This window comes from Anarhichas minor, unplaced genomic scaffold (assembly GCF_050575085.1).
Source record: "Anarhichas minor isolate MPS153535 unplaced genomic scaffold, ASM5057508v1 ptg000073l, whole genome shotgun sequence".
Classification (NCBI taxonomy): domain Eukaryota; kingdom Metazoa; phylum Chordata; class Actinopteri; order Perciformes; family Anarhichadidae; genus Anarhichas; species Anarhichas minor.
In genome coordinates, this window is record NW_027466519.1 from 8,950,001 (window position 1) to 8,976,027 (window position 26,027).

At 41.3% G+C, this 26,027-nt stretch overlaps 3 protein-coding genes across 13 annotated transcripts in view; all 3 read right to left on the bottom strand.

Annotated features, from left to right (window-relative positions):
* The window catches only part of thap1 (THAP domain containing, apoptosis associated protein 1), a 14,884-nt gene extending 14,490 nt beyond the window's left edge, over positions 1-394 (bottom strand). For both annotated transcript variants that reach the window (XR_012947817.1, XM_076079485.1), the window contains exon 1: positions 150-394. Coding sequence is in view for 1 of the 2 variants with exons in the window: in XM_076079485.1 (XP_075935600.1) it covers positions 150-220 (71 nt within the window). In the remaining variant the exon portion in view is untranslated. The remainder of the gene's footprint in view (positions 1-149) is intronic.
* Positions 395-6,319: 5,925 nt separating this feature from the next.
* On the bottom strand, positions 6,320-8,233 carry LOC142935265 (uncharacterized). Its single transcript, XM_076079484.1, has 2 exons — positions 7,470-8,233; positions 6,320-7,192 (listed from the first exon to the last, which is right to left on the bottom strand). Exons 1-2 carry the CDS (start codon positions 8,013-8,015, stop codon positions 7,028-7,030), a joined length of 711 nt encoding a protein of 236 aa, XP_075935599.1. The 5' UTR covers positions 8,016-8,233; the 3' UTR covers positions 6,320-7,027.
* The window catches only part of wdr91 (WD repeat domain 91), a 53,899-nt gene continuing 35,749 nt past the window's right edge, over positions 7,878-26,027 (bottom strand). For 7 of the 10 annotated variants that reach the window (XM_076079475.1, XM_076079481.1, XM_076079482.1 and 4 more), the window contains 6 exons: positions 18,434-18,587; positions 15,071-15,179; positions 14,597-14,709; positions 12,510-12,617; positions 12,202-12,291; positions 9,971-10,317 (listed from right to left, as the gene is read on the bottom strand). In XM_076079475.1, coding sequence (XP_075935590.1) covers positions 10,153-10,317; positions 12,202-12,291; positions 12,510-12,617; positions 14,597-14,709; positions 15,071-15,179; positions 18,434-18,587 — 739 coding nt within the window. In that variant the 3' untranslated portion in view covers positions 9,971-10,152. Of the gene's footprint in view, positions 8,018-9,676; positions 9,923-9,970; positions 10,318-12,201; positions 12,292-12,384; positions 12,420-12,509; positions 12,618-14,596; positions 14,710-15,070; positions 15,180-18,433; positions 18,588-26,027 lie in introns of those variants that run through there. The other 3 variants (XM_076079478.1, XM_076079479.1, XR_012947816.1) reach the window with 3 other exon arrangements.

A 26,027-nucleotide genomic window follows, 5' to 3' on the forward strand; every position in this document is an offset into this window, starting at 1 on the left:
AACGGAAATACGACCGTCCATTTCCGTTTTCGGTTTGAAACGAAAAACGAGAATATTTCCGTATTTTGGTTTTTCCGAATTAACGGTAAAACAGATGACTAAAACGTACACGGACCCAACTAGCACACATGCATTGTTTATGAACTTACTTGTGGAATGAAATGTCTTTGTCTTTATGGTAGCGGTTCTTACAGCCGTATGCTGAGCACGTCTGAACCATGGCGGCTGCCCGGACGACACCCACTTGACGCCCGGACCTTTACTCCACGAAGCTCCGATGTTGCTCCTCCTCAACGTGGATGTATAGTTCTTCACCCTTCACACAGCCTTCACTCACTGCCATTAAGAATCATGGCGGCGGAGATTGGGTGACGCGAACTGTTTTCGGATCTGATTGGGCAGAATTCGCTTCCCATATCTTCCTGTAATAATCACACTAGTAAGGAAGCTCATTGCACTCACAAATGAAAAAAAGAGTTAGACACCAGGTAGTAATTATGAGTTACTGTTTCGTGATGAAAAGAAAATAACGTGTAATTAAGATATTGTAATTATGACAAAATATCTCGTAAATATGAGATCAGTATTTCGTAATTATGACAAAGTTAAGGGTAGCTGTTTTCGGTAAAGTTGGAAAGATATTCACAGATTCAGACTTCCCGGATCAATAACTCGTAAGCAAAAAAATATGAAAACACAAATGATGCCTTTTTGCAACCGTAGAAAGGTAGACAACGATCTAGTAATTGGTCTGCTGGACAAATATATTGTCTACTGTGTGCAGCAGACTGTGTGAAGGTGTAAAGCTGAAAAGACATATAGCAAACATATTCAATAACTTCAATGGCATGCAGTGCAGTGTAACTACACTAAAATCACTGCATACAGCAATTATCTACTCCTTGTTCTACAACACGTATAGAAAAATGTGCTCAGGCATAATTTTGTTGAAGTTTTACTGGGAAAGGCATATCTTAAATATTTTGTAGTGTAGAGTGGCCAAAATCCTTCTCATAATTACGAAATCTTTTGTCATAATTATGAGATATTTCCTTTTGAAATTATGAGATGGCAACTCATGAGATAAAGTGTATAATTTGTTTTCTTTTGTGAATGCAATACGCTACCGTACACGAGAAGTAGAAAAACATTCATAATCTCACAATTACCACTTTTCAAAGGATGCTTGGGTTTTATCTTTTATTTGCTATCTAATTTGACTAGAGATTATTGAAATAATGATATTCAACCTGATCATTACAATGATTCATGTTATGGACCAAAAATGTAATACATAGAGTATACTAAGAAATTATTTCAGAAAATATGTGTACCTCGGCAGTAATTTAATGGATTTTGTACAAAAACACATTGCAATATGACAGTTACACTATTTATACCCCATAATGCTTAAATTCAAAGTACCTCTATCTGAAATGTATCCTTCCAATTAATATATCACACTCTGCTATTACTGCAAGTCTGATATAGAAACATTGAAACATCTTAGTTTATAGCAACATATTTATCAAGAAAATGTGTTCAGATATTTACAATAGGATTCCTTATAAATAAACAAATGTGTAACATTTCACAATAAATATCAATTCCTCGTTTTGTTTGTGCATTGTTTGGATTTGTTTTTATGGCTAAAGAGGAATAATACTCTGCATATTTAAAATATGTGTTTTGTAGATTCTTGGTTCTACCAAAACAACTTTAAATAATCTTGTTAGTTTTTTGCACAGTATTGTGACCTACAACAAAACGGATGCTGAATGTTGTTTGTATAAAAATATTTGTTGCGTGTTTTCTACAGATTCCACTGGTACCACAGGCAAGTTGCTCATCCCCTGCTAGGTCTCTGTAAGGAGTATGGTTTAGACCTGTTTTGAAAAGAAGTGTCATGAGATCAATTCTGTTGCGATTTGGTGCTACATTAATATGATTTACTTGACAGTGTAAACGTACTTTAGTTATCAACATAGGCCTATGGTAACTAACTAACTAACGATACTATGGTAATATTAACTACGGTGCTGTTAATATTTCTTGATATTTATACATTGTTATGACATTATGTAGAGGTGTGTTGCTCTTTAGGCTAACTAATGTAGCACTAGCAAACAGAGTGTGACTGGGCAAACTGGAATAAATACCAAAATATTTTTTCTGACAGCAAAAAAATGTCCACAGGTGACAATATTTTTAGCTGTGACTGTATGAAATCCGTCTGAAGGCTGTGTCAAAGCATCATGGGCTATGTAGTTGTGAGAGCCAAAAATGTGTTGTTCCGATGTTATTGTCCTGAGGCTTCAGCACTTTGTTTATCATTCGGCTTTCACATATACACATTAATGAGCAATATCTTACAGCTAGAGCAGGCCAATTCATGGGAAATATAGTACTATGGAAGTTAAGATGTGATAATTTCCAACACAAAATTTGTTGTTAAAAAAAAAACTTTATTAATAAAAGAGGTGTTTTCAACAGGGCAGGTTGGTCGGACGAGCTTTATATAGCAACAAAAGACCAGAACAACTATGACGTGTTTATCCTCACTATTCTGTAAAATCTAGTCCAGTGGTTGAGCGAAAAGCATTAAAGGCCATAAGGCAAACCAACTGCAGACTGAAATCTGGACATAAAAAATGTTCTTTACAACTCAGTTTCTTGCCCGCTGGCAGTTTATTTGCAGCTGTCAAAGTTTAGAAATTAGGCTGAGGTTATGATTAGGGAGGTCTTTTTTCCAATCTATACGACTGCACCTCAACACACCATTAAAGAAGCAGGAAGAAAAAAGAAAGGGAAGATTAAAAAAAGGGAGTACAACAAGGAATGAAGGGAATATTTAAAAACTTCTGAAATGGGATATTATTTGTCTAATTTATACATTAGCCCTGGAACGGACTTAAGAGAGAAATGAATGAACACAAAAATACAACGTTAGGGGGGCTGCCAAAATAAAGGAAACACTATTTCTTCTCCTGTTCTATTTATATGTTAGCATCGACTTAAATGAAATGATTTCAGCAAGTGCAATCCTTGCAAACTGCAATCCTTTTTCTCCATTTAGGAGAAATGTCTAGAATCTCTTACGACCGTATACAAAAAAATAGTTTTTGTTTCTTGTAGTTTTCATTATATTTTCATACTTCTGTCCATCTTTCCTCTCAGCCATGATTACATTTTACTGGAACATATTCAATTTTAGTGATGTTGGTAAAAGCTTTGGCGTATATGAGGTTGGTCAGAAGTAACTCCAAACCTTTATTTTATCTTTCAGCTTATTCATGTTTTTTTTGTTGTTGTCAGCCACGTCTCACAATCTTCATGGAACTGACTCAGGTTCACCATAAGCCATAGTGAACTTTTGGTCAACTGGCTCTCTGTGAACACCAGACCAAAACAAATCACAGCCTCAACTAGTCAAGTCAAAGGTCATCGACCATTAGTCATTGGACATTCAATCACATCCAACGCCAGACCTTCTTTGAACAATGACCACACTTCAATACCCACAGTAGGTCATGTAATGACAAGTAAAACTGCTCCATTCGTTCAAGAGTGTGACATGCAGTTGAAAGCTCTGGATAAAGCTACGAATTGGACCATTAAGCTTGAAATTGTCTTTACTACTGTTCCCAAAGAAGAATGAACATCTCTTCTCACTGTCTAAGTTCATCAGAGCTGAATTAGAACAAACACTCATTTTTGAACAGTTTGGGTAATAACCTTGGCCAGCAACAAAGGATTATTCTCATTATCAATTCTTCTGTAAATTACTTTTATTTAATCGTTATTGCTATAAAAAAAAGGTGATGTGTCTTCTTTTTTCCATCCAACAGTCTAAAACACAATGAAAGTCAGTTCACAATAACAGAGTCAAATGACTTATAACTCACAGAAGAGAAAACTACCAAAAAATTACAGATATTTCTGCAAACATCCCCTTTAAACTGTATTTGTTTTAAGTTTGTGGCTCTAATCATTTAGTCTTGATCCTCTTCAGACATCAGCAAGGGGCCTGTCAGACAGTGGTTTCATCATATATATATATATTTTTTTTTTAAAGGAACAGAGTGAGCTGATCTTGTTTTAACTAAAACTTAAATAAAGGAGAAGGAAAAACAAACAAAGAAGAATCTGAGAGCTGCCAGTTGGGTATGATCAATATCTTTGATTACTGCAGTACCCAGAAACCTCAGCAGCCATTGTCATTCCAGACCAGTAAAATTAGAGTTTCCTTTTCTTTTTTACAATGAACCAAACAAAGGTGCCATAATGTTGGCCCTGTGTGGTTGGGCAGTATTATTGTACCTTCATGACATATATGGTGTATTAACAAAACTCTGAAGAGGTGCTTCTCATATGTCAGCCTGAGCGGAAGTTGTCGCTAACTTTCACTTTAATCATTAGGTGGCAAGCAAGCCCCGGGAACTTGGCTTGGGACTTTAGGAGTTGTAGCATTTATTCACCAACAAACAACCCAAACTCTAGACACACCTTCACTGCTATATTCACAGCTCACTTTCTCTCTTTCGACCGCACACTCAGTAACGTTGCGAATACAGTGGGTACCGGCACATGAGTGGGCTGAACGGAGATGATATACGGGTGGTGGTAGCAGACTGGCAGTAGAATAAAATGACCTAGCTATATACTGTTTTTGTAGTTGGAAGAGGTCTAGACTCAAAATACCGCCCAAACATGTAATGTTATCCCCACCACTCCTAGTCGCCATCTTTTTCAGCTCAGCTTCCTTTTTAAGCAGTGGAGACTGACCCCTGGTGACGTGTGCTGTGCACGACCTTACACCACATCAATTCAGCATCAAAGAAAGCAGGGTGTCTGTATTCATGATGGTGTTGAAAATCATATAGTTTATCCTAAATGCTCTGGCATGCCATGTTACAGCCAAAGCTTATGCCCTGGTGTGTGATTTAAGGAGCAAAAGAGGCGTGACGAGATACACAACAGCGCCGGTGTCTAGTGTGTGGGTGTAGTACCGCCATGCCGGCTGTCACCTTTATACAGACGTCAATTCGGCTCAGTGACTATCTCTGCTGCCGGCTTAGTGGTGGAAAAACTCTATACCACCATTCCGTCTTTATACCATTAATACAGAACAGCAAGGCAGAGTAAAGGTGCATTAGTCCCGCTTTGAACAGGCTGTATTAAAGGGGATAGGAACTAAACAAGAACTTAAAGCTTTCTCATTGGATGTTTCTTATGCTTTTGTCTTTGTAACAATTAAGGAACCCTTCTTCAGCTCAGTGTCCTCTGCATATGTACTGATATTACAGCCAGGCGAGAGTCTCGTCCCACAGGCAGCCAGCAGCCCAAGTAACATGCTTTTTTGTTTGAGAAAGCAAATTATTTGCCTTAGGAATAGTAGTGTGACAAAATAATAGGTCTACTTACTAGCTGTTTGAGGAGCTTTCAGCCACGACAAAACAACTCATTTTGTTGTTCCCTTGGTCTTGAAAACCATATGATGTTGAAATATCCGAAAAAAGGCCAGGAAGTGGTGAGTTGATGACTTTGTCACACGGCATGTGACAGATGTCCCCTGAGAGATAAAACCTCTTAACAGAATAAAAAAAAAATGTAATTTCAGAACAAATTAAGAACTATGAATATTTGCTAGCATAGCTAACATAAATGGTCAAATCGCTGTCAACACTGCTGCTTCTTATCGTCAAAAACACTAGAACATGTAAATAATCAGGTTAAGACTTTCATGGTTTTGCATTCAAACTAGGAATGGAAGGTAGAAAAGGTATAGAAAGTACACTGGTATGACTTTTTCTTATGACATAACTTTTGTCTATACCGGGCTGACCAGAAGAGCTTAGGGCTCATTTTCAGCTGATCGGTCATGATGGGTGGTCACTCATCTGCTTCTTATTTCAGATTTTGTGCCGTTCACATTTACACGAGTTGCTCCGCCGCAGTTTTACATTGACATCAAATTCAAAATTTGTCACAACTGCAAGTCCAACATAAGTCGTGTAGAAACAACCTTAAAATATTTGGAACAACTAACTTAATCGGATCTGATTCGTACTCAGTAAAAATTGCATTTGGCGAAGGTATATCATAACACTAATATGTGTTCAATGTTATCTTGTAAAATTTAGGTTTTGGGATGAAACTTGAATTAATACAGTTTGAAGGAAATATTTTCACAGCCATATAAAATAGAAATGAAAGAGGGAATTATGACCCGTTTAACTTCCTAACACTAGCTCTAAGCAGCGTATAATACATGATTATAACTTCTAATGCCAAGAGTTTTTATTAATCAAAGCAAGCATTTCAATAAAAATATAATTTATTTTCTATTCATTTGAATTATGTGTTTTCTGCAAATAGCCACTATGGATGACAATAGCAAAGTAAAAAGATAACATTTAGAATTGTAGGTTTACATTGATTTCGGGATGGCTGAAATTATGCCATGCAGTTGCTATACCAGTGCTCTACCCATTCAACTAAAATACCGTCATATGTACCGTTACCGTCCATGCTCACCTGCCGGTGTGAAGTTGCACCTATCGGTGTAACATGGGTGTCATGACATCGATCTAAGATCAATAACAGGGATATTTAGCTTTGAGATGTATAAATAAAACTGACTTGACACGATATACGTCAGTAGTTCAGCAAGGGTACTAAGAATGATCATATGACAGTGAACCAGGAGTTGCATATCCATGAGCCACTTTTCTCAGAATCGCTCTAAAGCTGTGTCCCATTTCAGGGTCTACCTCCTTCACAAAACACACGTGATAAAAGATCAACGAGCCGGTCTAAATCATCTGCACATCTTTTTGTTGCATGTCACCAATGTTTTGTTTCTATGGCAACACAATATGACCTTGTAACTCCAGTTCTTAGTGTCTTTGTTTTCCATTGTAAATGCTGTAGGACAATACAATCTAACAGTTATGAGTCATTTTCACATGGTTTAAGTATTAAGCTCTTCACATTCAAACTCTCTGTTCTCCATCACGGAGTGGATCTACTTCTTCCCCTCCTGCTGCTCTTCTTCTATCACCGCCTCCGTGCCCTTGTCCTCCACTCCGCCTGCTTCATCAGCCTGTTTATTGTTGCCGGTTTGTCCGCCGCCTACATCTTCATCACCACCAGCCTCATCCTCACCTTCTTTGAACTCATCGCCCCCACCCTGAAAATACAAACACATTTCAGTTTTGATTTGATAGTTGGCTGCTGAAAAGTGCTGCAGAGATGAGTTGTTTTCAGACAATCAAACTAAATAATAACTAAAGAACTTAAATCAACAGTTGAGGTGGTTAGAAGAAACTTTCAGGAAGGACACAGTCCTGTCCAGATTTAGGATATGCCTCTGTCGTTTTACCATTGCTTTCGATCGTTAAATCAATGCAGTGTACATTTAGGTCTAAAGTCTATAGTTGTGTGTGAGATGGGGTCTAAGAGTGTACCTGCTTCAGGCGGCTCCTCCTTCGGCTCGGGACCCGGGCCTTCATCCTCCGTGACAGCGCCAGCAGCTTGCTGTGTCTCTGCCTCCTCTTCTCCTTCTCTGCCTCTTCTCCACACTTCTCCTCCGCTTGGTCCGAGTCCGACTCGTCCTGCCGCTGCAGCCTGCTCCGCTTTTTTGGCTGCACCATCCTCTTTGTCTGGCTCCTGTCCCCCTCCTCCTCATTAGTTGTGTCCTCCTTCCCGGGACTGGAGGACGAGGAGCTGTTGTCGCCTCCCAAGAACGAGCGCTTTCTGCGGGTCACGGAACAGCTGTCGTCGCTAGAAGTCGACCTGGAATCGCTCCGGCCCCGATCCTCCTGCTCGGTGTCCTCCCCCGGGGAGCTCTGGAAGTCGGATTGGGATCCGGAGGAGGAGGAGGAGGAGGTGAAGGAGCCTTCGTCACTGTCGTCCAGGATGGAGGCGGGCAGGCCAATCTGCCGCTTCTTCGATGCGTCCACTTTGGTTTTCCGCATGGACGCGAACATTTTCCGCTTGTACAAGCTCTCCATGTCTGCGCGCGGAACCAGAGACCAGTGACATTAAACAGAAAACCGAAAAGAGAACCGAACTGGGTGTAAACAAGCTAACGATGCAGCTACTTAGCTTATATTGCCTGCGCGTCACAACGACATCATGTTATTTCTGTGAACACAACATGGTGCCTGAATTTAACTACGTATTTTGGGCTATTCACGGAAACGTCCTGACTAAATGTTTTAAAATATGATTTACGAGCTAAAAACGGGATATTTCATAGGTCTTCGTCTCAGTGTAGCTAGCTGTATGTTATTGTTGTGGCCCTCACTTCTTCGCTGTAAGGAATTACGGCACATACTGTTAGGGATCCCCTTGCGGTGAAAAACAGCCACTATCTCTGCAAACTGTGATAAAATGTATTGACAAAATATTGAAATTGAAAAACAAATATTCGACCAAAATAAAACCAGACTAAAATGTTAACAGCTTAAATCAAACATACAATACGAAATACTTGAAAACAATCTTTCCTGTTAAGACAGAATGACAATGTCACTATAGGACCTAACTACACCCAAGTCAAAGCAATCAACTGCCCCATAGGCCCCCAGACCTGAAAGCTCCAGGCTCACTATGTGGCAGACAGTTTGTGTTTAATTAATTGCAAATTTGTTAATAATGAATGCACTGATAAAGACATTCTGACGTTTAGGAAAAGCACAGGTGTAAATACTAAAATGAATGATGGCTGACCAGTGCTCTAGTATAGTATATATGCTGTCTCCTTGTCATGGCTTACTGGGACACTTGCTGCATGACCAGCAGTATGTTTTGTTTTTGTTTTTCCCACTCTGTTAAAGGTTCTATATATGATATTCAGTACATTAATATAGCAGCAAACAACAATTTGCAATGTAAAGATAGAGTGGAGTAATGGCTACCTGAGCAGGTAATGAAGTTGCTCTCCCTGTATATGTTGTAATCAGAGCTTCTCTTTGCTCTGTTTACATAATCGGGCCGGCCGCACCTGCCTTCTAGTGTGTTAGTATATATGAGCATGCCCCACTGGCTAGCTCATGGCCACCGCTCTGCAAGGTGTTGATATGGTGGTGACAGTGATAAAGCCATCCCGACCTTCAGCATTGTTGCGGAAGTGTACAGCCCACCCTCCGGTTCCTCCTAGGGTTAAATCTGTCAGCACTGTAACCGTTGTTTGCACTGTAGCACCATTAGCTGCAACATATCCGTTCAGCCGTCACCACATTGAGAGCCATAGGGGGCAATCCTACTTTTCAGAATATCTCATTTATAACCTATAACTTGTTTCTAATCAAATCAGTATATGATGCTATGCTTTTAAGCCTCTTTTAGCTTATAGTTTTTGCTTCATTACACACTTACTGTATGGTTCAGTCTCAATGCTCTTTTCAACCTTGTTTCCAGCAAACAAGCAAGATAAACCAACTGTACACTGCTGATGATGATAAGTGAAAACCCTATATGTCGGGTGCGCGGTCTGTTCACTGTAACAGTTGTTATACTGCAGTTTCAGGAAGTAAAGTGTTCCGTTCAAAACCAGACGTGTCTTAGTCGTCAATTAGAAGCTCCACTTCACAACAACTGCCTGCCCACTGCCCAGCACCAAACAGCAGACAGACACAGTTTGTAGCTAGCTGGTGAAGAAATTGGAACATTTAGCAGCCAAAGAGCCACATTTATTTCCATAGAAGTTGGTGGAAACCAAACCAGAGATAAAAGGAGAGTGAATATTGGACTTACATTGATCAGGTGGCCAGAAACACAACTCTAAGTGTATAACATTGCTCTGCTTTATGTGGAATTAGACAGCTGCTTGCTAACATTTCGGTCACGACTCCAAAAGGTGAGGATATGTCATAGCTGTGAATCTTTCAGACTGTTGTGGAGTTCCTCTAGAGGCCTGGAAAATACAAAATCATGCTGCTTTAATTAAAAACCTGCTTTCAAATTGAACTTTCAGTGGGATTTTAATGTTAATATGATTTGTTAACAGGTTGGTGAGTTTTTACTGTTTTGTCATTAAACAAATTACATACTGTATTAACAGATTCTGGAATAATCTCGATCAGCGAATGGGCAAACTGAATCAGTTTATCATTTATTCTGATGACCTCTGACCCTTCAGGTGTGTTAGGACTTCTGTGCCAGGAGCGTGCTCAGCTTGATCTTCCCATCCATGGAGGCGGTCAGACAGGTGCCGCAGTCCACCGCGGAGCACCAATCAACTGTCACCACTGGCGCTTTGTGCCCCCCCAGTGACAGCATGCTTTCCAGAGCGGGCTCCCCATTGGTCAACTCGAAGAAGGGGAGGTGAAAGGAAAACATGTTAGAAAATTTTTATCTATAAAACAACATTTAAACTAAAATATAAAAGTATTCATGTTGGTTTAACCAGTAAAAACTTCACAATTACTGTCGTTCATTTAACTTTTTATTTAAAAAAAAGCTAAAAGAAAATCAAGATGCAGAAAAGAGCATTTCAAGAAGCTGAGATAAATAAAGCATGAAAGACAGTTTCTGAAGAAATTGCTGTGTTAATGCTGGATGCTGACAAGCTGATGCTACGCTGAAATGCTGTCTTATGTCTTAAACATTTAGGAAAATTAAGTAGAAGGAATATTTTTGAAAAGCATTAATGGGTTAAATTTGTATGAATACTGTTGAAAAGTTTAAAAAAACACTTAAAAAATGTATAAAGATGTGAAATGTTTGAAGCTGTTTGGAAAAACTGTCGCTGTGCGGCACATTTTGGTGGTTTTTATTTTGAAAAGCTAGTTTCCCTAGTTACCTGTACATACAAGGAGGTGGGCTTTTATTTAATCAAACAAGCCTCATCCTGAGCTTCCTGTTTAGGCACAGTGACTTTTATTTTGAAGGGCTGGCAGGTGGGGGAGCGAGGAGGAGAGAGACAGAATCAGACGGTCTGGTGTCCAGAGGGAGATTATTCTATAGGAAAGTTATTGCATGATAGTCCTCATCATGAGCCTACTGTTAAGATATAATTACTCTATGTGACTTCTATTTTGAAGGGGTGGAGAGAAAGGGGGGATGGGGGGGGGGCAGACTGTCTCATGTCCATAGAGAGATGTTAGTATGTTAGGCCTCAACTTTAGCCCACTTTTAACATACAGTTTTTTTGAAGGATTAGGGGTTGATTGGGGGAGAGAGACACTGTATAATGTCCATTGGGAGGTCTTTCCATAGGAAGGTCATTCCATGGTAGGCCTCAACCTCAGCCTTCTATTTACATATAGTTACTCTATGGGGCTGATCACACCAAGACGCATTGCTACAGGTGCAGCTGCTTCAAAAAAGCCTTGGCAAAGCAGGTCAGGCAAAGCGGGTCAGGAGCAGGGTCGTCCTTCAATCAGAGGATCGGCGGTTCGAGCCCCGGCTCCGCTAGTCACATGTCGATGTGTCCTTGAGCAAGACACTTAACCCAAAATTTGCTCCCGTAGCTGTGCCTACGGTGTATGAGTTAGTCTGATAGGCAGGTGGCACTTAGCCCCTGCCATAACTTTGTGAATGTTGACAAGTAGTGTGAGAGTGCTTTGAGTGGTCGGAAAGCAAGAAAGAAGAAAAGTGCTATACAAGTACAGTCCATTACCTTTACTATAGCTACAAGTCTCGTGTGATTGGGGCCTATGGGGCTTGTATTTTGAAGGGGTGGAATGTGGGTGAGGGAGAGAGACAGAGTCAGATTATCTGACGTCCATTTGGAGGTAAGAACAGGGATATGAGATGAAAGTATTTTGCCTGAAAATCTACAAATCCTATTTGTGTGTGTACGTGTCTGAGAATGGGAGCAGGTTAGAGAACTGATAAAGTTTGCTGTCATCCAGAAATGTTTAGTGCTAGTTGACATAAGTGCCTATGTGGCCGTTAGTGGGAGATCCTCTCCCTTTCAGGCTCCTATGGTCAAATGTCTGTCCGTTTCCTTCCTCAGCTCCATTTTTGAAAGAGCACAGATTTATCTACATTTGTATGTATGAATAATGAAAATTGTGGGAAGAAAATGTTTAAGTAGCCTTTTCTGGTGCTGGCCACTTTAACTGTTGAGTCAGCAATCAAAGGTTGCCATGGTGATGGTAATTGCTAAATGACCCCTCAGTTAGACAGCAAGGCAAAGCAATTTCCCTCTAGATAATTGAAAGTTTTATCTTATGAATGTTTATTTACTCGGTATATAAGTCCTCCGTTGCTGGAACAGGTCAGGATGTGCTGGCCTTCAGAGTCAAAGGCAAAGAGTCGACCTCGAGGAACCTGAACCTAAGCAAGAGTTCATTCACACATTTACAGATCAATAGGTTATTAAATTCATTTTACCTAATATTCGATCAGCAGGATATATTTTCCTGTTACCTTATCTATTATAACTCTGATGTCATCCCAGTTTCCTAATGATTTAGTAAAAGAGAAGTAAATGATCCAAATAAATAAAAGCTACGACAGTCTGTGAGGTATTGTTCTATGTTAACACTACCTACCTGTTTGTATCCACTGTACCCTGACAGGATGAAGGGCCCGGTGGCATCCTGGGGTAAAACCTGCTCCGACTGCTTCACCCCACACCGATGGATGTTCCACTGGATGAACTGAAAATAAACAAATACATTTCTTAAATTATTGTAATAAAATATGATATAATATAATAAATACAATACAATATAATAATATTGTTCATTTTGGTTGGTGTTTACATCCCAACTAAGGTGTTACAACATTTGGCTGACCAGATTACTGACGGGAAACAAAAACACCCAGACTCCTTGCTCATTGTTCTTGGGGACTCAAGCAAACCTCAGCAAATAAACTACCAAAATACAGACAACACAGTAAGTACACTGTGACATCTTAAATCAGTTGTTGTGTGCCAACCAGTGTTGAAGTACTTAAGATTGGTCTTGTAATCTAGTGGTTCTCAACTGGTCTCGCTGCGGGACCCACCATGACCCCTTAATGACAAGCCGCGACCCGAAAGTTCAACTTCTCAAATGTATTTAATGAAAAGATGGTGCAGTTTGAACCTGAGCTGAAAATGTCCTCTGCAGTCGTAGTGTAGGGAGCTCTCTTGTGCAGAGAAATTGTTCCCGTCAGTCCCCGTCCCACACATGTTTCATGTAAACGAGTAAAACTGCTTTGTTTGTTATGTCTGTAGATTCGTCCATTTGTAATGCAAAATGACCACTTGCCTAAATTCGAGCTGTGATCTGTTGTTTGATGTCATCCGACATGTCTTCTATTCGCCTACTTATAGTGTCATTTGACAGAGGTATAGTTTTCAGTTTATCCTCTGCGGATTGATCCAACAAATGCCACTTCAGTTTTGACGGCTTCATGCTTTCTTGTGCCAGAACCTCGCTGCACAAAACTCACTGAGGTTTTTGCCCTCAATGTAAGAAAATCCATATCTCATGTAGTCGGTGTTGTACTTGCGTTTCTCTCAATTAGCACATGAAAAAAACTTTGTGGGTGTTCTTCTATACTGTGAAATGGCAGGTGTCTATTAGCATTACAAGGCATTAACGCCAAATACTGTTAAGGAGTGTGAATAACTCCGCTGCATAAAAAATCCCCTTCAAAATAAAAGCAAAGGATATTTTTTTTTTCTCCAGGCAAAGACTCGCAACCCACTGAAGACGGGTCCCACCAGTTGAGAATCACTGTTGTAATCTACCGCAATTTTACTTATTTTAACTACAAGTTTGACAGGGCGATCCCTGGCTCCTACTGTTCACATATAGAGGTGTCCTTGAGCGAGACACTGAAGTTGCTCGCTGAGTGTTTCACAGCAGCTCACTACACTTAAATGCTTAGGATGGGTTAAATGCAGAGGTACAATTTTGTTACTATTACCATCCGTCACCCCTTCCTGCAGCCGATAGCTCCCATTAATTTCAATACATTTTTGTCTTCATTTGTTTGTCTTCATTACTGCAACACTTATGGCATGTCAATGCACTCATCAACATTGGAGAAGGAATCGTGGCGATAAGATTAATTTGTGGACGTTGAGATGATCACCGCCCACTGATGACCACCAAGTCAGACCTGTCAGACCAAACTCCACCGAAAGCAGAGTCGACTGCCCCCACAGTCAAGATTTGGGCCATATTATCTGCCCAGGGAATTGTTTTGTTGCTGCTGTTTACAGTCATCCTGATGCAAATTCCAAAAATGCACTACAGGATTGCACCACTGTTTTTGTTTTTTCAGTTTGACTTGAGTTGCAAACGGGCTATAGCCGTATTTGGTTGTGCAACCCTGTGCTGCATAATGACAATAAATTATCCTTGAATCTTTGAAAACCCAAATTTATTCCAGCACCCTTTGCAAAAATGTCACTATTGTCTTACACAGTAGTCAAATGTTTACCTTAGTTCAGCTTTGTTGTACCTGTTTTTAGCTGTATTTCGATTTCTGTGCATATGCATTAAGAGCAACAAAATACAGGAGTCAAATTCCTTTCATGTGTTCACACTTACTTGGCCATCAAAACTGATTCTAAATAATACAAAACTGCTATTGTTTCTTTCCAAAACATCCAACGTGCTTCCACAAAATAAACACATACCTTGCCATCTTCTCCAATGCTGAAGACGGTGTTCTCATCGTAGCTGAACTCCACACTGTAAACTTCTCCATCGTGAGCTCTCCAGCTCATAGCGCTCTCATACCGCTGCATATCTAAAGCAGAAATTTCAGAGGACTGTGTGATCCATATGTAAATGTTACAGGAAGTTTACACAAAGCAAATTATTGCAAATTACACATCAATATACTGTACTGTACAATGTGCTGTTTAATGTACTTCAGATGGTTCAGTAAGATATAAAAATGGGCAGGACTGATTTAATATCTTTGCTAAGAAGAAGAGTCTGGTTTTGACTGCTAATCAGAAGATAGAAAGATGTCACTTTGAGCTCCTGATGCAATTTAGGTCATCTGTCATTATTTCTAAGATTTTACAGTGAAAGTGATCAGAAATAGACAACAGAGGAATCTACAATAAAAATAATCATTAGATGTGTCCCTAATAAACACTGACCAAACAGTCTGATGACTCCATCAGCAGCCCCAGTCACCAGCAGGTTTCCATTGTGGTTGAAGGCAGTGCAGTTAATGGCTACTGGTTCAGGTTCTAAAGAGAACTGGAGCTGAGAGTCAGACAGAACACTGATTATATTACATCCACAGGAATTGAATACACTAAATCTAATGCTAAACATACTAATGCTAATTATCATAGGTCCTAATAAACATTTGTGTACACATAAAGCTGTTAGTCTTACAATGTAATGTATATCATGTTGGTGTGAATAAATATTACATGCTAAACATTAGCATAGTTCCGCTGTACATAGAGGCTTTTTACATACTCAATGTTAGCATATAAACATAATGGTAAGGAAATATAAATTTTAACATGGCAGCTACGAGATTTCATGTTAACATCCACTTGTAAATATTACGAAATATCCTCTGAAAACTATATTTCTTTCTTGGTGCATAATGATATAGAAATGTCTGAAAACACAAACAAACATGGATGCAACACATCAGCCAATGTTTGTTATTCAAAGAAAATTAGTTAGTCAAGTTTAGTTAGTTTTAACCCCCACATGACCAATTTGACAATCATCCTGACTTGAACGTTTCCCATCGCTATTGTAGGTGCCACAGGTGAATTTTTAATGTTGTATTGTGTGTTCAAACTGAACTTCTTTTGTGAAACGTAAACAGTATTAACTCTCCTCTAATCACCTCCAGTAACTGTAACCTGATATCCCCTGAACTCTGCCTGTGGACTCAACATTTAAAGTAACCATAGGTTACTGTGGCCAATGAGGTCATCTCATCAACAAAACTCCAGTTCCCGGACGTCTGGTTGGCATGCTGTAAAGAAATGGCAGGCTGACAAAACACTCTTCCACCCAATTAATAATAATATTAAATAATATTTCCCACTGCTTTAATATGAAAAGACTGTAGTCTAAATAAAACTCAGAAGAGCCAAGATCATATGTCTACAAGATTAGATAAAAACGAGAGACCAGAAATGGCATGTAACAACGACACTAATGCTTAATTGGCGAACACAGATGGGCCTGAGCACACCAAAGCTAGCTTGCTATTTAATATACACACTGAGATTAAAGCGATATGCTCAGATGTAAAGAGTAAGCCGAGTTATTTTTGTTATACACTGAGACAAGACGAGATGAACCAGGCCATGGGGGATATCAGGGAAGACTTGAAAACCACAACAACATGAGTCGAGGAAGAAGAGCAGGGTGTTGCCGAAATAGGCGAGTGCAACACCGAGTTTGAAGAGACGCTCCGACAAATGAAACAGGCACAGGAATCCATGCAAAAGAGACAGACTTCGAATCACGGTCTAGGCAAAATAATATCTGAATCCCGGAATTTGAGGAAGGAAATAACTAGGGGTGACCATGAATAATGGACTATTTGAGGATTAAGACCTAAGGAGCCTGATTCTTCTGCCAATCTCACCATAGAACTGTTGCAGTGCCGAAAATATTTGGTAATGAATTAATTCATAATGCATAAATAACATGGCTATTTCATAATCAAAGAATAGGCCAACATGTATTATTCAGAGCACTGACATGAGAAGGTAGCACTATCAGCGCATTCGATTTATTTTGACTTTATGAACGATTCTCTAAAATCAGCTGGGGAAGCACATAGAAAGGGCTGTTTGCGGCGCATATAACAGCTGTTTGTATTTTGTGTCTCTCTTCCGTTGACTGCCCCTTTGCTTCCCTGTTGTTTCGCTTCTGTCTGTGGATTGCAACAATGGCGAAAATGGTAATAGGTACAAAACTTCTATTTGCAACCACGAAAAGCAAACGTCATTAGGAAACTTAATCTGTTACACAACAAACGCATTAATCACACGTCATGTTGCTGTATATCATGTGTAGACCACAACAAGCAAATTTCATCATCATTTCAAATCAGATGATCTTTGTCACATGAGACTGATTCCTGACAGTAGGTGGCGCAATGACAATAATTCAATATGGGTTGTAGATACCATCAGGTTTGGACTCGTATCAAGCAAGTGCAATTTGGGGCAGGTCGGAACAGGTAAATTCAACTTACAACAGCTTCCTATTTCATGGCGAAAAATGTACATTTCCTACCTTGCCACAGGAATGCCATTTCACAAAAACCAAAAAGTTCTACAGTTTAGCATAATTAATGTGTTGAGATTTTACTCGATTTACTTGTTGAATCCTCTATGAGGAGTTTCGAAAAGTTCCATACCTGGAAAGTGCCTAAAATGTTGTCTTGTCACATGACCTGACATCATCGTTGGAGGTATCGACTATTCCTTCGCAATTTAGCGCCACAATAGGCGGAGGGTTAAACCAACCAAATTTGAAAGGAAGGAGGAGTTTGAAAAGGTTAGCATGAAAAAATTGAATTCGAAATGACCAACTTCTGGTTAGGCAGAGCTAGTAAAAGTCAATGGCAAATATGTCTGAAATTATGAGAGCAATGTGAGTACCAAATTTACCGAGTATCTTAGCAACTATGTCCCAACTAAGACCCTCCACCCATAAGGGGGCGCGCTATGGACACGCAAGAACCCAAGCACTAAATATTCTCCCAATATTCTCCCAATATTCTCCCTGGTTCTTTGATAACAGAGTGAGGTGTTTCACCGTCGCAACCCTCCTTGCATTTACACGGAAAAGGGTCTAAAATGATTTACGAGGAGGCAGTCAGCTGTGATAATAGGTAGGGGCGGGGGGCGGGGCCCTCCCACAGTCGACCTGTCTGTCACTGACAGACGTGGTGTCATTGGAGCGTCCATAGTTGGTCACGCCGAGGCGATTCCCATAGTGAAACACCTCACTCTGTTATCAAAGAACCAGGGTTTACGTTAGGTAACCCAAAGCTTTGATGTGTGTGGAACGTTTCATACATATTCTAGTATAGCAGGGGCTTAAAAAATACAGTTGAATGCTAAAAGTCATTAGGGGGCACTATAGAGCCGACATGTCACACTCAAGTGCATTTTCGTGACCATATTTCCTGCTTGGCACTGGAGATGACATCTTACACATACCGATGGCCTTCTGGAAAAAGTTTGCATGCTGCTTACATACTCACCAAGAACACTTGGAGTCAAGGTGAAAATTGTGGACTGAAGGCATCTGGGAAAAACCCCCAATCTTCCCATTAGTGGACGATTTACTCTACCTCCTGAGCCAGAGCACATGCTCATTCACACACACAACGATGACAAAGGACACTTGGAGAGTCAAAGTGAAACGTGTAGGAGTCTGGTTGAGTATTCTTTTAACTGCTAATGCTGCTCTGATGCAGTAGCTTATTAGCTAAATAACTATTACTGAACTAGCTGGTAAATTACCTGTTGTTTGACAGTCTTGGTGTCCCAGAGCAGCAGCTGTCCAGACACCGGGATAGGAAGTCGAGGTGCAGATTCTACACTTCCAGATCGACTGAGAGCTGCAGCTGAACAGACAAATGACGAACCGCTGGGGCTGCAGGCTAATGACAAGATACTAAGAGACAGAGCAGGGACATATTATCAAAATGTGTACTTCAACAACAAACATTATTCATTGCTACATGACAAAATGCAAAACTCAAGCATGTGGTTTTTAAGTCTCTGGTTTATTTTAGTCTATTTTGTCAAGTAAAAGTTCCAGTCTATAACTCCTTCAAAACTGCATTATTAGATGGAATCAGAATCAGAAATACATTATTGCCATGACACTGGGTACAGACATTCATGTACCTCATAGGATAAATAGTAATGACTTTGGTAAGCCCTTTATGTTCACGAGGTGGAACCAAAGTTAGAACCATTTTGAATATTCTCCAAATTTTGGTTTATGACCCCAAAAACCTGCTGAACTATGCCATTTCAACCAGGCTAAACTCTACTTTGATAAAATTAGGAAATACTAGCATGCTAAATTAAGATAGTGAATATGGTAAATTTTACACCCACTAAACAAGGCCTTGGACTCTGTAGAGACCCCTCGGGCCCACTAAATGATGCCAAAAATATAATATAATTCAGCCTTCAATATTTTTTTTTTATGTAATTATTTTTGTAGTTGTTTTTTACCAATTTAAACTACCACTTCACATACAATTGAAATAAAAACACAAATCTATTAAAAATGTATTTAGTTTGGTGCAAAATAATGGCAAAGGTGCACATGACCAGTTAGTTTTTGATGAGAAGAGAGCAATTTTCACAGGCCTTCATTTTTTGTTTGGCTGCAAACAACAAAGATGTCTCTTTTCAAACTGAAAAGTAAAGTGGATGTTGAATACAAGACAGTTTCAAGAAAGATGGACATTGCAGTATTTTTTGTGGAGTTTAATGGAAATGCCATCCGCCTGATATGCAATGAAAAAGTCACCGTTTCAAAGGAATATAATCCCAAGTGTCATTACCCGCCTAAACATGGAGAACATAGAAAAAATGAGCCACTCAGCTACAGAGAGGACTAACATCTTAGCAAAGTATATTGCATAAGGCCTTTTTTTGCATTTGAAGCAAGTTATGTTGTGAGTGGGATACGCCAAACCAGGAAAGCCATTTACAGAAGGGCAGTTTCTGAAGGATTAAATGTTGCATGTCGCCGATATTCTGTTCAGCAATAGGGTTAATGACCAATTCAACGTGACAGAAGAGTTACTGAGTTTGTGTCAAATGCACGGCCTTACCACAGCCACGGATATATTTCAGGAGCTGTGCTGCATGTATGAGCGCGCTGGTTTACCATCGAACAGACATGCAGCAAATGCTTGAAATATGAACATGTCTTTTCTGTTGTCCATGTTTGTATCAATTACATCAGGTCTAGGAATTTTCAACAGCACCGCTAACCCAGGGCCTAACATATGGTGCTGTACTTCACTTGCTCACCAGGAGATTAAAAAAAAAAAATAAGAACAGAGGTGAAGAAATTAATGGAATGTTCCTGAACTTGATGATCCAAGATGGGTTACCTTGCATTCATAGTAGGCATAAAACAGTAGCTGAGCATCCTAAACCTGAAGCTCCAGGGCCCTGGTCAGCTTATCACAGCAGCTTATAAAAATGTGAAAGCATTCACCACAAAATTGAAATTGAGGAAAAATACAGCTGTTTGCAGAGCCCTTCTCAGCTGATGTGGAGTGTCCCAAGTATGTTGCAAATGGAATTTATTGACTTGCAGTGCAATAGTGAGCTAAAAGCTAAATTCAGAGAGGCACAAGAAAAAGACATGACCGGACAATTTATAAGTGAATTGCCTCCATCCTTCTCTAAGCTGTCCTAAGCATTCACTCGGGTAATGTGCCTTTTTGGAAGCACATATCTATGTGAGAAACTTTTCTCGACTATGAACTTTAACAAATTTCCGGTTCAGGTCCAGGATTAGTGATGCCCATCTTGAAGCTGTACTTAGGGTTTCAACTGTGACCTCGATCAGGGCAAATTAGTCTCAGTTGTGTGAGCAGAAGCACTGCCAGGTGTCTGGCAAGAAAACAAATAAAGTACAAATGTATTCAGGGATCCATTTGTTATTTCAGTGCAAGATTTCAATAAGATATTTCAAATAAAGTAAGGGAAAAATTCACTGTTAAAAACTAGTATGAATGTATACAACCTGCGGTTTGCATTTATTCTGTTAAGTATAATGAAAATATATTAGTCGGAAATATTGTGCTTTCTTGTAGTACTTGAACGTTGAAGTGGCCCTCCTATGAGATGACAACATTAGCAGTGGCCCCAAGCCAATTTGAGTTTGAGAAAAGATTTTTTTTGTACATTTCAAAATAAAATGCATCAATTTGGTGCACTTTGAGAGAAAAACAATGATGCTAGATCTATGAAGAACGTTGTGCTCTTGTAAACAATGTTGTGCCTTGTAAAGGATTTTGTGCTCTGGTAAACTATTTTTTATCATAAACACATTGGTTGTATGGAAATAAATGGTGATGACAGGGCAAAAAAGGGACACCCACAAAGCATGGTAAAGAGACCTGGTCCATGTTTTAAGACAGGTCTGGTGGGTTGCTGACGTTGCCACAGACCCCTCACTGAGGACAATCGGCTCCGGTTGAAAGACTCCAAGGGAATTCTCGCATTCTTCTACACTCTGCACACACTCACTCATTATACATGCCACCCCAGAGACAAAAGTTTGGATTTTGTTCATGCCAACACCAAGGAAGCATACAACCCATCACCTCTCTCTCCCCTTGGGAGATCAGATCATAACCTAGGGAAGATATTGACAGTCTCACACACTGTATAACAGACTATATCAACTCCTGACATAAAGATTCTCTTCAAGGAAAAAAAGAGGGTATTTATGTCAGAAAATAAGGAATAGCTAAAGAATGTGCATAGAGAGCTGAGGAGCAGGATCACAGATGGGAAAAACTGCTACAGGTGGAAAATGGAGGAGTATTTGCAGCAGAGCAACATAAACTGAGTCTTGAGGGGCCTCAAAACCACCTTTGGCTATGAGGAACCCAAATCTAAGCCTCTAGGGAACCGCAAGTGGGTGAATGATTTGAACCTCTGTACCCCCTGTATATTGTCCCATCTCCACCTCCTACATTCAGCTCACATCCACTGTATTTCCTGTCCGGTGCCCCCACTCCCAACCTCTATCACGCAGCTGCAGGTCCGGATGGCATCAAGGCTCAAGGTTTTTTAAGTCCTGTGCAGGACTTGCAAAACCTTGAACACTTAACCTGAGCCTGAAGTTGTGGACAGCGCCACAGCTGTAGAAAACTTCCAGCATGGTACCAGTGCCAAAGACCCCGCACGCAAAGGACCTCAACAGACATAGGCAAATCTAGATCTTGGACGACCTCACCAACCAACCAAAGTATGTGAGGATACAAGACAATGTACAGGTGCAAACACTCTCAAAATGTCTGCATAGGGTCCAACAGCGGCTACATTTCCTTCCTAGGCTGAGGGTCTTGGTGTCAACCAGAAAGTGTTGCTCCTCTTCTACCACGCTGTTGTTGAGAGCATCCTGCGGTTTGGCATCTCAGTGTACAGCTGAAAGCCCAGATTACCCGACTAACACAAAGAGCCATGAAAATCATGGGAGTCAGACAGCATCCCACACTCCAGGCTGTCTTTGATGAAACTATAATCAGACAGGCCCAGAAGATTATTTCAGACCCCACCCATGTCCTCCACTCTGAATACCAGCTTCTTCCCTCAGGCAGACGCTTCAGAGTCGCCCAGTTTAAGAACTCCTTAGTCCCCCTGTCCATCAAAGCCCTAAATGGCAAGCTAGCCAGAGCCTAACCCCTGTAACGCTGATTTTTATCTTAACATGTACTTTCTATGATGATTCTATGTTGATGAGGCTGCTCTACTACCAATGTACATATTATGTACACTATTACGATGACTACAGGTGTGTTGTACAATGGGCAGTGTGCAATTTATTTGTTGGCTGTGCATGTACTGTAGGTACTGTGTGTGCAAGCATGTGGACTGGCGACAGTCTGTATGTACTGTATGTATTCACTATGTTATTTTTGTATTTTTTAACAGCAGATACTGTATGTGTCCAAGACAAATTTCCTTCGGGACAATAAAGTCTATCTTACCTTATCTTATAACTACCTGGATGTTCACCTGAATAATACACAGGACTGGACAGATAACACAAAAGCACTTTACAAAAAGGGACAACACCGACTCTATATGCTGGGGAGTCTCAGTGCAGTGAGAACTCCTGAGGACCTTTTTCAATTCTGTAGTGGCATCAGTCATCTTCAGGGAGTAGTCTGCTGGGGCAGCAGCATCTTGACTGCTGACAGGAAGAGACTAAACCAACTAGTTAAGAAGGCCAGCTTGGTCCTGGGATGCCCCCTCTATCTAGTGGAAGTGATAAGTAAATGGTAAACAGACTTGTACGCCTTTCTAGTCCTCCGACCACTCAAAGTGCTTTAACACTAGATGTCATCCAACCATTCATACCCATTCACACACCTACAGGAGCAATTTGGGGTTGAGTGCCCAAGGACGCATGAACTAGCGGAGCCGGGGATCAAACCGCCGACCCTCTGATTGAAGGTCAACCCGCTCTACTATTGATCCACAGTCGCAAAGGAGATGAGGGCGAAGTCATGATCCCTCTTGGAGAACATGTCCCACCCCATGCAGAACAATCTGAAAGCACCGGGCAGGTCCTTCAGTGAAAAGCTGCTTCACTCGCGGTGTGTGAAAGAGAGATACCGCAGGTCCTTTGGATATTCTCTGAGATTAAAGTGAAAAAACACGCAAATTTGTGAGATTAGGAAGTCAAGTACATTTAGTAGTAGAAGTAAAAGACAAGTACATTTACGAGAAGAAAATTAGCATATTCTCTAAGAGTGGCAAATTTATGAGAAAGGGAAGCAGCCGGGACGAGTGACCTTCTACATCAAGGTGTTCACAGATGCGTGCCTGACAGGCAGGGATTTTGGTCCTGGAGCACTTCTGAGCCCTGATGAGCCCGGAGGCACATGATGGTGAGGATCGTCAATCCCACAACAGTGGCCTATATCAACAGGCAGTGTGGAGCGCGGTCCACTGGCCTGTTGAAGACTACAGAGGTGCTGACCTCATGTTAAGAGGTGGACCCCTACCAGACAAGAAGTGAAGCAGAATTGGAAATTGTTTGAGAAAGATTAGGTGGATTGGTTCGCCAACCTACGCATCACCCACTGCCTGCTTTGGTTCTCCCCAGGCAGTGGGAATATCCACCCCTGAAGGAAGACGCATTTGCCCACGTGCCATGGTCAAGAACAGCTCCATGACGCATTTATGCCGCTCCACCTCATCCATCTCCTGCTGGGTGAGGGTGAGGCAGGACCAGTTGGTCATTCTGGTAGCTCCAGGTGACCGCTTGGCGCTGTGGAATGCAAAGGTGATTCAGATGATGGTACTGTCTCAAGAGGTTGGGGCAATAGGCACGCTGCCCACTCTGGGCTGTCCTCTCCAGACTTGGCTCCTGAAAGAGACATGCTGAAGACTGCTAGTCTGTCTGGACAGGTTGTGCAGCTAGAGCGGGGTCGACAAGGCAAAGTGGTAAGAATTACACCGCTGGTGCAAGGAAAAGAGGCTAGATCCCCTGTCATGTGCAGTTGGGGTCTATTCTCTCCTTTTTGCAGTGTTTGGTGGATAGGGGCTCTCTCATGTCACTTAAGCTTTTGCAAAGCGGTTCTTGCAGGGGGTCAGAAGGCTGAGCTCAGCTCAGAGAGTATGTGAACTAACCAACCTGCCAATGCACACCCGTTGCTTGTTGCTCCGTGATGACTGTAGCAACCCTTTGACCAAATCCCTCCCTCTCTTGTTCCCAAGACCTTAAAGAGTTATTTAAGGTCATTAAAACACACTGAGCAGCTGTTCATGTGCTTCAGGGATGGTGAAGCCCTGTTCAAGAAACGCCTGGCAGGATGGCTTTGTGAGTGCATTTCCAAAGGCAGAGAATTTAGGTCCCCTCTCTTGCACTTGTTCCCTGCCAGATTGTCTTGTGTGTTATTGCCAAGTTCTCCAGCGTACCTTTATATTGTTCATGATCTGCCTGTTCCGACCCTGTCTGCCTGTTTTTCGACCTTGGATTTTTGCCTGCCCCTTATTAGATTTGTTCGCCTGTTTGACTGACCTCCCGGTTTTGACCCTGCCTGAACTCTAGTAAAAGAACTGAACTTGTATCTTTCGCCGATCCTCGGGGGTTTCCAACGGAACGGGTCTCTGACGGTCCGGCCGACTCTCCTGAGCCTATGCAGCTGGGGCGGACCCGGCTCTCCACAGCAGAACGACAGCGCCGCCTGCAGGAGGATCCATGCTTTTACTGCGGCCAGAGCGGCCATTTTGCAACCTCTTGCAACCTCTTGTCCAGTAAAAGAGATGGCTCACCAGTCATCCGGAGGGCACTGGTGAGTCGAAATGTGAACTTAAAAATGCGCTCTCGCCCTTTGATTCATGCTCAACTGTTTTGTTCAGGGAACAATCACACTGTCTCAGTCCTCATTGACTCTGGTGCAGATGCTAACCTTATGGACAGAACGCTGGCCTCCCAGCTGGGGATTGAGCAGGTGGCCCTGGGAAAACCCATCCACGCCACAGCTTTAGATGGTCATCTCCTCTGCAGGGTTACCCATCAATCCACTCCTCTGCCAATGACAATGTCAGGTAATCACAATGAAATGCTCACCTTCCATCTCATCCATGCACCACAAGCAACCAGTCATTTTGGGCTATCCGTGGCTTAGGAGACACAATCCACACATTGACTGGGCGTCAGGAACTGTATTACGGTGAAGTGTTCATTGTCATGCTGTCTGTTTAAAATCTGCCTCATCGTCTGTTCCTAGTCTGCCCGTCTCTTCTGAGTTCCCAGATGTCTCCGGGGTTCCAAAGGAGTATCTTGATCTTAAGGAGGTTTTTAACAAAGCCCAGGCCACCTCGTTGCCGCCTCATCGCCCGTATGACTGTGCCATTGACCTCCTCCCGGGTACATCTCCTCCCAGAGGTAGACTTTTTTCCCTATCTGCTCCTGAGACGAAGACTATGGAGAGATATATTAATGACTCATTGGCTACAGGAATCATTCGGCCATCTTCATCTCCAGCGGGAGCGGGATTTTTCTTTGTCGGAAAGAAGGACAAATCCCTGCGCCCTTGCATTGACTACAGAGGACTCAATAACATTACTGTAAAAAATAGGTACCCTCTTCCACTTATTGCCTCTGCTTTTGAGCTGCTACAAGGTGCTACCATTTTTTCCAAACTCGATCTCCGCAATGCTTACCATTTGGTGAGAATCCGAGAGGGGGACGAGTGGAAGACTGCTTTTAATACTCCTAGTGGACATTATGAGTATTTAGTTATGCCATTTGGTCTCACCAATGCCCCTGCAGTCTTCCAGGGGTTGGTCAATGATGTTCTCCGGGATATGCTCAATGTTTCTGTTTTTGTGT

Excerpts from the sequence above, each read along its gene's own strand:
- LOC142935265 (XM_076079484.1), bottom strand. The coding sequence starts at position 8,015 with ATGGAGAGCTTGTACAAGCGGAAAATGTTCGCGTCCATGCGGAAAACC. Across the intron at positions 7,193-7,469 it reads GGAGGAGCCGCCTGAAGCAG|GGTGGGGGCGATGAGTTCAA; the intron begins GTACACTCTTAG and ends TTGTATTTTCAG.